Here is an 11,811-nt window from a genome sequence, read left to right on the forward strand (position 1 = left end):
ACTTGGAGAAATAGAGATTGTTATCCCCAATTTAAATATAAGGACTCTGAGGCTTAGAGATGTTAAGTGACCTTCTCAAGATCAGTTAGTAAATGGCAGAGCTGGGATTTCAACTTATGTCGTGTAACTGTCATGTGCTTTGCACTGAACCAGCTTTCTCCTTGCCAGTATCCCTTTCTGTTGCTCCTCCTAAAGAGCACCCACAGGGCTTTTGTTCTGGTATCTTGTGAAGGAGTAGAGGGCATCTCCGTACATTATTATCACTGTGAAGAGTAATAACTAATATTTATTCATCAATTTTTACGTGCCAGGTATTATGGTAAAGAGCTTACACACATTATGTCATTTAATCCTTACTTTTCCCTGCTTAAATAAGAGGTAACTAAGGTTTGGAGGTTCAGAGACATGCCCATGGTCACTTAGCTAGTAAGTGCTGAAGCAGGAAGTCAAACCCAAGTGTGTCTGACTCTGGAAGCTGAGCTTTCACCCACTGAGCTATTTTGGGAGAAGACCCCTCCCTGTGAGGCCTATAAACATGAAACCTGAGGGAAGGACTGTGGAAGCCCCACCTTCAGATGCCATCAGTGGGCTGAAGGCAACAGGTTGGAGGACTCAGTGCTCCTTCTCTACCTTCTCCCCAAGCTCCACCCCCAGTAAGAAACCCAGACCAGACTGGAGTAGGGAGTTCTGGTTTCTCTATTTCCTCTGGTGTTCTTGGCAGGTTGGTGGTAAAGCAAAAGGTCTGATCTTGATGTGGGGCAGGGGGTCGTGAGAAGGGCTCTGGGTCGATGACTGTAACTTTGGAGCAAATCCCATGGGTCTAGTCTCCAAGGTCAAAGTAAGGGGGCTTATACTGAATGGCCCGTAGTAGGCCCAGGTAGTCATCCCTTTTTACCGAGTGGGACTTGAGGCAAGGAGACCATCTCTGTAACACATGGCCCAGGTGGGGCTCTGTGTCAGCAGGAGCTCTATGTTGGCCTTCTTCAGCGTCTTACGCCTCACAACCTCCTTTTTCTCCCTCTTATTTTTTTCTAGATCTCCAGAAGCTCCTGGAAGAGAAGTATCAGCCTTTTCTGAGTTATCCTGGCTCCCCAGCTTAGCCTCCGCAACCTGGCTCCCCCTCCCCTTCCTGTTCCCCCTCTCCCCTTCTCCCTTCCCAATGCACCCAACTGAAGTGGGTGTGGGCCAAAGCTCCTCTCCCTCCTTTCCCCTCCTAAACACACACTGGCCAAGCCCTATATTCTCCTATTCTGTGCCCAAAGATACTCGAACACACTTCCTCTAAGTAACAGGGGGACGGGGTCTTTCTGACTCCACAAGTCCTTGAGCAAAATCTGAATAAGGAGTGTAGGAGATCTGGTGAAGTATTCCCAAAGCCCCATCATGGAAGAGGGTTTCAGAGACCGGGCAGCTTTCATCCGTGGGGCCAAAGACATTGCCAAGGAAGTCAAGAAGCACGCAGCCAAGAAGGTGGTGAAGGGCTTGGACAGAGTCCAGGATGAATATTCCCGGAGATCCTACTCCCGCTTTGAGGAGGAGGACGATGATGATGACTTCCCTGCCTCTGCTGACGGCTATTACCGCGGGGAAGGGGCCCAGGATGAGGAGGAAGGTGGCGCATCTAGTGATGCCACTGAGGGCCATGACGAGGATGATGAGATCTATGAGGGGGAATATCAGGGCATCCCCCGTGCAGAGTCTGGGGGCAAAGGCGAGCGGATGGCAGATGGGGCACCCCTGGCTGGAGTGAGGGGGGGCTTGGGTGATGGGGAGGGCCCCCCTGGGGGCCGGGGAGAGGCACAGAGGCGGAAAGAACGGGAAGAACTGGCCCAGCAGTATGAAGCCATCCTACGGGAGTGTGGCCATGGCCGCTTCCAGTGGACACTGTATTTCGTGCTTGGTCTGGCGCTGATGGCTGATGGTGTCGAGGTCTTTGTGGTGGGCTTCGTGCTGCCCAGTGCTGAGAAAGACATGTGCCTGTCTGACTCCAACAAAGGCATGCTGGGTAAGATTCTCAACGAGCACTCTAGCCCCGTCCTGCCCCAAACTCTGGAAACACTCCTGTTCCTGAGAACTGCTCCTGTCCTCACCACTGGGCTCCCAAGGGCCCTGCTCCCAAGATGTCCCCAGAGGGTTCAGGGTTCCTCTGCAAACTCACCACCCCCACCCCCTCCTCTGGGGGTTGGGTCATGGTGAGGTTGCTTATGCGAGAGAGGCCTGAGGGAGGGCAGCTGGGCTGGGGCTTGGGCCAGTGGTTGGGTGGTGGTCTGCTTAGTTCTGCAGGAGGTGGCCATGGTGGGATGGGCCCCCATTTAATGTTTCTTCAGAGCCTTCCCTCTTGTTATCCTGATCCATTCCCCTTTTGGGGGGAACAAGAAGTCAGTATCCAAATTCCTTGGTTTACATGAGGAGAGTCAGTTTGGGGTGGTCGGGGGAGGGGAAGAATCCTCGGCCTTCAACCAGAGAAGCTGGTCACACTTGCTCTTGGTTAGCCTTGGGAGTGTTCAGGGGCCAGCGATTGGTCTTTAATGGCCCTTCCTGATGGGGACCCAGAGGGAGGAAATCCCCTAGATTCACTCAGAAGGGATCAGGTCTTGCTCTGTCGCCAAGTTGCCATGAGATCTTGGGCAGTTCCCTTCTCCCTGGGGCTTGGCTTGGGCCTGGGTAAAATGCAGAGTTTGGAGTAGATGACTTTTAAGATCAATTCCAACTCTGATTTTATGAAGGAAGTAAGAAACAGGAGAGTTTTAGGACCAGAGGTATTGGAGCTGGAAAGAGTAAAGGATGGATTTTGTGCATGGGATTTCCTGGGAAGATTGAAACAATGGAGCTTCTTTCCCAGGAAACATAAGAGACACCTCCTGCTGCTTTGAGGGCATCACGGCAGAGAGAATAGAGGGGACCCTGGGAGGGTCTGAGAATCTAGGCAGATCCATTCCTCATTCCAGGCAAGCCAGAGATGGGGGTGTCACGTATGTGTGTGCGTGTACATGTGTGTGCGTGACAGCAAGAGAGTGAGAAGTAAGAGGGAGCTAGAAGGAATGAGGGAAAGAAAGAGGAGAATTCTAGGGATCTCCCATACCTGCATCCCTGCCTTTGAACCCCTGGCCTGCAGAGATGGCCTTCCATTTTTGCTCACATAATTCATCTTCTCTCACTTGCTCTCATCTCTGGGTAGACTTAGCTTCTAGAGGTCCTTCAGATCCTCCATCCATGCTCCTGCAGTTTCAGCTCATTTAAATATTTGGCAAGTGGAAGAATTGAAATGTGTCTGCTCATACCCCTTCTGCCCCTGTTTTCCTCCTTCCAGGCCTCATTGTCTACCTGGGCATGATGGTGGGAGCCTTCCTCTGGGGAGGGCTAGCTGATCGGCTGGGTCGAAGACAATGTCTGCTCATATCACTCTCAGTCAACAGCGTCTTCGCCTTTTTCTCATCTTTCGTCCAGGGTTATGGCACTTTCCTTTTCTGCCGCCTCCTTTCTGGCGTCGGGTGAGTGTCCACTTCCTAAGCCCCTGGAGAACAGGGCTGGGTCTTGGTCACTGTTATATCTCTAGGGCCCAGCACAGTGCCAGGCACAACAGATGCACCTCAAATATGTGTGAGTTGAATGAATGAATTCCTTTCTCTTCCCACCGTCTTCAGGCCAGCTTCTCCCTGTCCAGGACCTGTCTACTGCCTGTCCAGAATGCCATTCCATGTGTGGTTCACTGCTGAGTCTTCCACCCTATGCTTTAGTTCCATTCTGAGCCTGGCTCCATGAAGAGGCCTAGTGGGTCTCAGCTTCACCCCTGGGTACCTGTGGACCCTTGAGTTATCCCCTTTCCAGAGTCTAAATATTTCCTACATTCAGTAACAGACCTTGTCAATACCCCCACCTGCCAGAACTCTGAAGTCCTGACCCACCCAACTCCAACACTTCCTCAGCCACCTGCATGTACTCTCTGCATTGTCTCCAAGCTCTTTTCTGGCCTGCTCCCATATATGTGCCCTCAGATGCCTCTTTGCTCTTTTTCCTTTGGGGATTTCCCCTCTTTTCTGTAATTATATTCCCTCCCTTCCAACTCTGTAGTCATCTTCAACATTCAATGTTTGTTCCTTCCCATTCCCCGAGGCCTGCCTGCCTGTTTCCCAGATTCCCAAGGATGAGTGCTTGATGGCTGGTGGTGAGGGAGCTTATAGGGCACGTGTGAGAAAGAGTCTCTTTAAAAGGTCCGGAAGATGAAAGGGACTTGGGGATCCAGAGCACTGGGGCAGGGAGGGGATCAAGAATATGGCCATTTTCCGATGCTGAATTCTTGCAATGCCCTCCAGGATTGGAGGGTCCATCCCCATCGTCTTCTCCTATTTTTCGGAGTTTCTGGCCCAGGAGAAACGTGGGGAGCATTTGAGCTGGCTCTGCATGTTTTGGATGATTGGTGGAGTGTACGCAGCTGCTATGGCTTGGGCCATCATCCCCCACTACGGTGAGCAGCCCCCAGAAGATGCACCCCAGACTCCCTCCTCTCCTATGCTCCCTGTGGTAGGACCTTCCAGCCTCTGGCCTCTCTGCTGATGCTGTGACTCTGTCCCTGCCAGGGTGGAGCTTTCAGATGGGGTCCGCTTACCAGTTCCACAGCTGGAGGGTCTTTGTCCTCGTCTGCGCCTTTCCTTCTGTGTTTGCCATTGGGGCTCTGACCACACAGCCTGAGAGCCCCCGTTTCTTCCTGGAGGTGAATGGGGCTGGGGCTGGGGCTGGCCTGGGGGAAGGGCAGCAGGGGCTCCTGTATTCCAACACCCACTGTGGGTTTGGTTTGGTCCTATGCGGCTGCTTTCCTTCCTCACAGGGTCCAAGGTCTGGGGGACTTTATCTTGCTTCCTTTGTCTTAGAATGTGTTTCCAGAGGAGTTCTGTGGGTGGAGAAACCATGGGACCTGCTCAACCATGGGTGGCTTAAGGTTTTGCAGGCAGAGGTCCTGGCCCTGGCCCTGACTTTACAGTTCAAAAGAGGATCTACTGCCTACTCCTTCCCCCTTCAACTTTATCTTGATCCAGCAGGGTTAGGATGCTGCCCCTTCTCTGACTACATGCTTGCCCACCATCATTTCCCTTGTTTTCAGTTTTCTCTTTCCATTGGACCAGAGGATTCCCTAAGACCTGGGTTAGGACCCTGGATTCCCCCACTCTTACCCAAGTCTGATGATATCTTGCTGTCGTCCCGCTTGGGCTCTTTCAGAGTGGATGATGGATGTGCCCGTAGGTCACATAGGGGCACATAGGGGTTGGGGGTAGGAGCCTTTTTGTGTCCTGTGATTCCATAAGCCAGGTTGAGGGAGGGGGTCTATAACCCTGGGTCAGGGAGGGGCTAACCTGGATGTGGGGATTGTGTCTGTGGCTCTAGAACGGGAAACATGATGAGGCCTGGATGGTACTGAAGCAGGTCCATGACACCAACATGCGAGCCAAGGGGCATCCTGAGCGAGTCTTCTCAGTAAGCCACAGTCTTCCCCCTCAGTCCTCCAAGCCCCCACCTGGCCCCTCTTTGGATACCTCCCGCAGTCCCCACCCACCTTCCTAGGCAGCTCTGGCCACACTCTCCCTCAACGAGATCCCTCAGTGTATCATGTCCACCTCCTGCCTCCCATTTTGCTACTGCGGGAGAAACTGAGGTACCTGGAAGGGGTGGAAAGTACAGACTGTGTGACTGCTCGCTCCTTCTCTTGACCCTAGGTAACCCACATTAAGACAATTCATCAGGAGGATGAGTTGATTGAGATTCAGTCAGACACAGGGACCTGGTACCAGCGCTGGGGGGTCCGGGCCTTGAGCCTGGGAGGGCAGGTAATGGGGTATGGGATGGTGGAGAGAAAGAAGGGAGTGGGAGAGATGGAGAGGAAGGCAGAGCTTGAGCCTGGGTGTGGGGGTGATGCGTGAACTGGAGGGAGGTAGTAGGGCAGAAAAATGGGGATCTTTAGGTGCTAAAACTACTGGCTAGCGGCCACTGTCTGGCTTTGTCCTGTTCCACCTAGGTTTGGGGGAATTTCCTCTCCTGTTTTGGTCCAGAATATCGCCGCATCACTCTGATGATGATGGGTGTGTGGTTCACCATGTCGTTCAGGTGAGGAGGTGGGTGGGACGGGTGGTATGTGGGGGATGTGATGGTTTGTGGGTTGGGAGGGAGGTGGAGAAAATGGAAGTGAAGGGGATGAATAATGAGGAAGGTGCTTTTCAGAGCCCCTCTTATCCTCCACCCTATACTTCACTCATTAATCCAACAAACTTATATTACAGGCTGAACAGTATTCATTTCTGTTCTGTGCCAGGTACTCTGATGCGATGGAATAGATGTGGTCCCAGTCCTCATGGAGTTTACATTTTGGTCCAGGAGCTAGAGAAAACTAGCTGTAAAGCAGTGTGATGGGTGCCACGGTGGGGGAAGTGCTTCTGGAACACATGAGCAGGCTTTCCAGCCCAGATCTGGGGTGGGCTGGGGAGGGGATCTAAGTCCTAAAGGATGAATAGGAGTTAGATAGGCTGAGGGTGGGATGGGGAGACTGTTTTAAACAGAAGGAAGAGCAAATAAATGCCTGGGAGGTAAGAAATAATATGGTGGGAGGGTTAGAAGAACCTGAAGTCCCCCAGAACCACAGCAATTGGTGAAAGATGAGATGAGGTGGGAGATGAGGCTGGGGAGGTGAGCAAGGTCCTAACATGAGCTGACTCCTCTATTTCGCCCTCCTTGGACTGCGTGGCCCTGATGCTGGAGCCCTGTCTGATTCCATTGCCCTTGACTCTTCAGCTACTATGGCCTGACTGTCTGGTTTCCCGACATGATCCGCCATCTCCAGGCTGTGGACTATGCAGCTCGCACCAAAGTGTTCCCTGGGGAACGTGTAGAGCACGTGACTTTTAACTTCACCTTGGAGAATCAGATCCACCGAGGGGGACAGTACTTCAAAGGACTGCGTGGCCCTGATGCTGGAGCCCTGTCTGATTCCATTGCCCTTGACTCTTCAGCTACTATGGCCTGACTGTCTGGTTTCCCGACATGATCCGCCATCTCCAGGCTGTGGACTATGCAGCTCGCACCAAAGTGTTCCCTGGGGAACGTGTAGAGCACGTGACTTTTAACTTCACCTTGGAGAATCAGATCCACCGAGGGGGACAGTACTTCAATGACAAGTATGTGGGGACCTCTACACTTCACTCCTTCCACCCCCTCTACCCTTTGCCTCCTTTGTGAGTCTGGGGATTTGGAGACAAGGTGTTTGGGGGCAAGGAGCCGTGGTTCTCCTCAGCGCTGCAGCTTCCTGTTACTTCACTAAGGAACTGAGTCTTGGAGGAGGGTTTAAGGATGAGGGGAAAGTGGCTCTCATCATCCTGGCCTTACAGGTTTATTGGGCTGCGTCTGAAGTCAGTGTCCTTTGAGGACTCCCTATTTGAGGAGTGTTATTTCGAGGATGTCACATCCAGCAACACTTTCTTCCGCAACTGCACGTTCATCAACACCGTGTTCTATAACACTGGTAAGGTGGGGTGGCTAGTGGCTGATAGACTAAAGGGTTGGGTGGATCTTGAGCCAGGGAAAAGGAGCCTTCTTCATTTCCTAACTCACTTTTCTCAAGCTGAGCTCTCTGGAGCCTTGGAGGTGGTATGGGGGCCTATTAGCTACTACCAATAATTACAAAAATCTAATGGAAATTGAACATTTTTCTGTGATAAATAGAACATCTGACAAAAACATCAGGTTTCTTTGCCTTTGGCTAGAATTGAAACAGCTCAGTGTGGTGATATTAATGCATTTTTGAAGAGGGCAAAAATCATGCACAACAGTGTCCTTGGGAAACAGAAAAACAATAAAAGGGATATTTGGTGGAGAAAAGGGAGTCCATGCCTTAATCCATTTCTTTAATAGTGATTCTCAAACTGTATGCACATGAAAGGCTGGTTTTGTGAGCTAGACTGAGGTTTCCCACCTCTAAATGGAGTACTGGGTGAGTTTTTCCACCTTGCAGGAAAAAATAATGGATAGGATTTTTAATGATTTTTAATATTTTGCTCATTAATTTATCCTAAACTCATGGCACTGCCACTGCTTATAGTCAGCTAGAGCAGACAAAAAGAATGAATGGGAAAGAAGCAGACACTATTAATGAGAAAACTGGGAAACAGCCAGCCACACTGTTTCATTTGGTAGACTATGGTCATTTTGTGCTGTAAAGAGTTCTAGTTCATATGGTGATGTTATCTGATGCTTTGCCATGAGTGCCCTGAATGATTCCGAGAGCCATCCCAGCTAAACCCCTCAAAGGCAGAGCCCTGGGCATAAGCAGTAGCAGCCTCGCTCTCACATCTGCCCTGTCCGCCTGTCTTGGCCTTTGCCCCCAGACTTGTTCGAGTACAAGTTTGTGAACAGCCGTCTGGTGAACAGCACATTCCTGCACAACAAGGAGGGCTGCCCACTGGACGTGACAGGGACAGGTGAAGGTGCCTACATGGTGTATTTCGTCAGCTTCTTGGGGACGCTGGCTGTGCTTCCTGGGAACATTGTGTCTGCCCTGCTCATGGACAAGATTGGCAGGCTCCGGATGCTTGGTAAGGCGGGGAGGCTGGCTGGTGGTGTGTCGGAACCGTTTAGGGGGCTGGGGGAAGGGGAAGGCTGTCACTGGGCTTCTCAGCTTAGTCTGTGGAAAGCTTAGCCAGAAGCTAAGACACAGGTTCTGTCTCTCACGTCTTCTGCTTGGGGGTGGCTGCAGGACGGGGAGGGGTCTGGTGGGGAAGCTCTTCTGCGGGTAGGAGGTAGGCAGAATAGCAAGTTCAGGGCACAGGCTTTGAGGTCATCTGTTTTGAATCTCAGCTCCACCTTGGGCAAGTCACTTTACCTCTATGAGCCCAGCTGTCTCATCTGCAACATGGCGGTGATGATAGTACCTGTCTCATGAGGTTGCCTTATTAGCAATGCGTGTAAACCATCAAGTTGCTTGGCCCATAGCCTGCACTGAAGAAATGGTTGGTACTGAATTGTTAATAAGACAATTTTAAGGGAGGTTGGGGATGAGTGGAAAGCCTTTCTTTTGGGTACCTTGGCAAAAAGAGAGTCTCATCGTGGGCTGCGCTCAGCGCTGGTCGACAGGACAGTGTGGGCTGTGGCCAGGCTCACGCTGCTTTCTCCTTCCCCGGCTCTAGCTGGCTCCAGCGTGATGTCCTGTGTCTCCTGCTTCTTCCTGTCTTTTGGGAACAGCGAGTCAGCCATGATTGCTCTGCTCTGCCTTTTTGGGGGGGTCAGCATTGCATCCTGGAACGCGCTGGACGTGTTGACTGTTGAACTCTACCCCTCGGACAAGAGGTAGTTGGAGTGTGGTAGGGGCAGGGCAGCAGGTTTAGTGCTCACAGGACAGGACAGAAAAGGGGTGAGGAAGGGGGCTGATTGGGAAAGGCATGTTTAGGGGTAAAAGGGTACATATTCCCCTTGAGTTTCTCCTCTACAAGTTGGTAGCTTTTATATTCACTCCTTGAAGTCTTAATTTTTTGGTGTCCTTTCCCCCTTGCCTCCCAATTTATCTGTATTCCCTGATGTGCATCCCTCACCTCTCTAATCTCTCCATCTTTCCTCTTCCTCTTGGACACTGCCTGCCGTCTCTCTTTCACTTTCCCACCTACCCACCCTTCCCCCACAAACCCTCCCATGCCTCTTCCCTTTGTCTCCCTCCTGGGCCGGGCCCCTGCATCCTGCGTGCTGCGCTGGGGGACTCCTGAGCAGGACCACAGCCTTCGGCTTCCTGAATGCTCTGTGTAAGCTGGCAGCTGTGCTGGGGATCAGCATCTTCACATCCTTTGTGGGAATCACCAAGGCCGCCCCCATCCTCTTTGCCTCAGCTGCTCTTGCCCTTGGTAGTTCTCTGGCCCTGAAGCTGCCCGAGACGCGGGGGCAGGTGCTGCAGTGAGAGTCTCTGGGGCTTCGGGGGTGGCAGGCACACTGTGAGACCAACAATTCCTTCTTCCCCTTCCCTGCCCTGCCATCCTGGCCACAAAGAGCCCTCATTCCCCGCTCCCGTTTGGTGTCTTAGCCGTGTGTTCGTGTGTATGTGTGTGCACGTGCGTGACCCCGTGGGCAGGGACTACAGGGAAGGCTCCTCCATCCCAGGTTTGGGGTGCAGCCCTGTCCCCCACCTCCTCCCACCCGTGACTTTGCCCAAGAGAAGGCTTGGCCCCACACTTCTCCCCAGTGTTAGTGAGAGGCCCTTGCTCTTCCCGGCGCCTGGGACTCTAGAACAGGCTTCCTGCCTTCCCCCTCATTCCCTCTGCCTGGGCCCTGGTGAAAGCACAGGCGTGTGGCTATGCTGGCGTTAGGGGCCTAGTGTAGACCATGGACCAAAAGAACTTAGAGTCGTAAGCGCGTAAAGTGCCCTCTCACGCCTCCTGTTGGATGCTGGGGGAGTAGCAATAAACCTCAGCCCCCTAGCCTCCATTTCCTTCTCAATTTGGGCTACAAGTAAGAAGCCTGAATTTTATGAAATTAGCTTTCTGATTCTTATTTATTTATATATTAAGTTCTGAGGCAGCTCAGCAGGACTGTGTGTGTGAGTGCTTGTGTACATTTATGTGTGTGTGTGTGTGCGTGCTGTGAGGTGGGGGTGTCGTTATGCTGTCCTCAGATACAAGCCAAGGGTAACTTCAGTGGACACACACACAACCCTGCCTCCCCCAGTACCTCCCCTAATCTTGTTTCTGTGCCGGGCCTGGGTGGGAGGAGCCCTAGGCCAGGCTGGGATAAGAATCCCACAGTCTAGGGAGAGCTGAGGGCACCTGACAAGGTCCATCTCCTCCCCTCCTCTCAAGAAGCACAGGCCTCCTCTGGAATGAGAGGCTCTACCCACTATAGCACAGACAGGCACAGCACAGAAGCCCTCCCACCTCCAACCTGTCCCCTCACAGGCAGGGGAGCGGTGGAGGGAAAGAAACCAGTCATATGGTCCAACCAGCAGATCAAAAGCACAAGGAGCTGGGGCGGGGCAGGAACTGGGGCCTTCCCAGCAACTCCTGTAAAGTGGGAAGAGGTTAGGCAGTAAGCCAGGGACTCCTAATGCAGGGACCAGAAGCCTCAGTCTCCCCGTCTCACCCTTTCCACAGGACAGCCCCTGTAGGTTAAGCTGCCCCTGCCCCACCCTACTCTGTGTGGCTGCTTTCTTTGGTGCCCCCTTTCCCCCACCGTAGCTGTGATGTGTCGTAGTTTTTAGCTGTTTGTAAATGTTAAAAAAAAGTTAAAAGGAAAAAAGTGAAAACAACAATAAAAAAAGAAAATCCAAATTCACCCTCCTCATGCCGCGTCTGGTGCCCCCCACCCTATGGTCACTCCCATTTTGTAACAATGAACCAGGTGGTGACTGTTTAACTCTTTGATGTCTGTGCTCAAAGGACTGCCTTCTCCAGTGCCCAGTGTGCGAGTGTGTGCCCTCTTCCCTCACCCTTCACTTGCTGGAGGCAGCCCTCTCCCCTGCAACCCCCTGGAGGGACCCATCCATCTCCCTTACTTTCCTGGGGAACCCTAAACCCAACTCTGTTGATGTAAAAAATGAAAATATTGATGAAAAATAAAAAGGAAACAAATCCTTAAAATCTATGTCTGCTTCTTTGCCTCCACCTACGTCCAACTCTGAGACAGTCCTGGGAGGGGAAGACGTGAGATGGAAAAACAACTCCTCTCTCTCTAAACTGAAGGCCAGAGTAACCTGATGCATCACATTTACTTCCTGAGTTGGCCTCTCTATCCTGACCTTTCCACTTCTACAGATGGAGCACCCCCTCAGTCTCCTAGATTTGAAAACTTGGGGTA

General features: G+C 52.1%; 1 protein-coding gene across 1 annotated transcript; it reads left to right on the forward strand.

Annotated features, from left to right (window-relative positions):
• Window positions 1-1,126: 1,126 nt before the first annotated feature.
• On the forward strand, window positions 1,127-11,547 carry SV2A (synaptic vesicle glycoprotein 2A). Its single transcript, XM_024765839.1, has 12 exons — window positions 1,127-2,005; window positions 3,311-3,491; window positions 4,314-4,465; window positions 4,578-4,711; window positions 5,380-5,469; window positions 5,709-5,819; window positions 6,008-6,096; window positions 6,996-7,160; window positions 7,371-7,504; window positions 8,367-8,573; window positions 9,165-9,324; window positions 9,739-11,547. Exons 1-12 carry the CDS (start codon window positions 1,384-1,386, stop codon window positions 9,920-9,922), a joined length of 2,229 nt encoding a protein of 742 aa, XP_024621607.1. The 5' UTR covers window positions 1,127-1,383; the 3' UTR covers window positions 9,923-11,547.
• The last annotated feature ends 264 nt before the right edge of the window (window positions 11,548-11,811 follow it).

Source organism: Neophocaena asiaeorientalis, unplaced genomic scaffold (assembly GCF_003031525.2).
Source record: "Neophocaena asiaeorientalis asiaeorientalis breed wild unplaced genomic scaffold, Neophocaena_asiaeorientalis_V1.1 scaffold474, whole genome shotgun sequence".
Taxonomy (NCBI): Eukaryota; Metazoa; Chordata; class Mammalia; order Artiodactyla; family Phocoenidae; genus Neophocaena; species Neophocaena asiaeorientalis.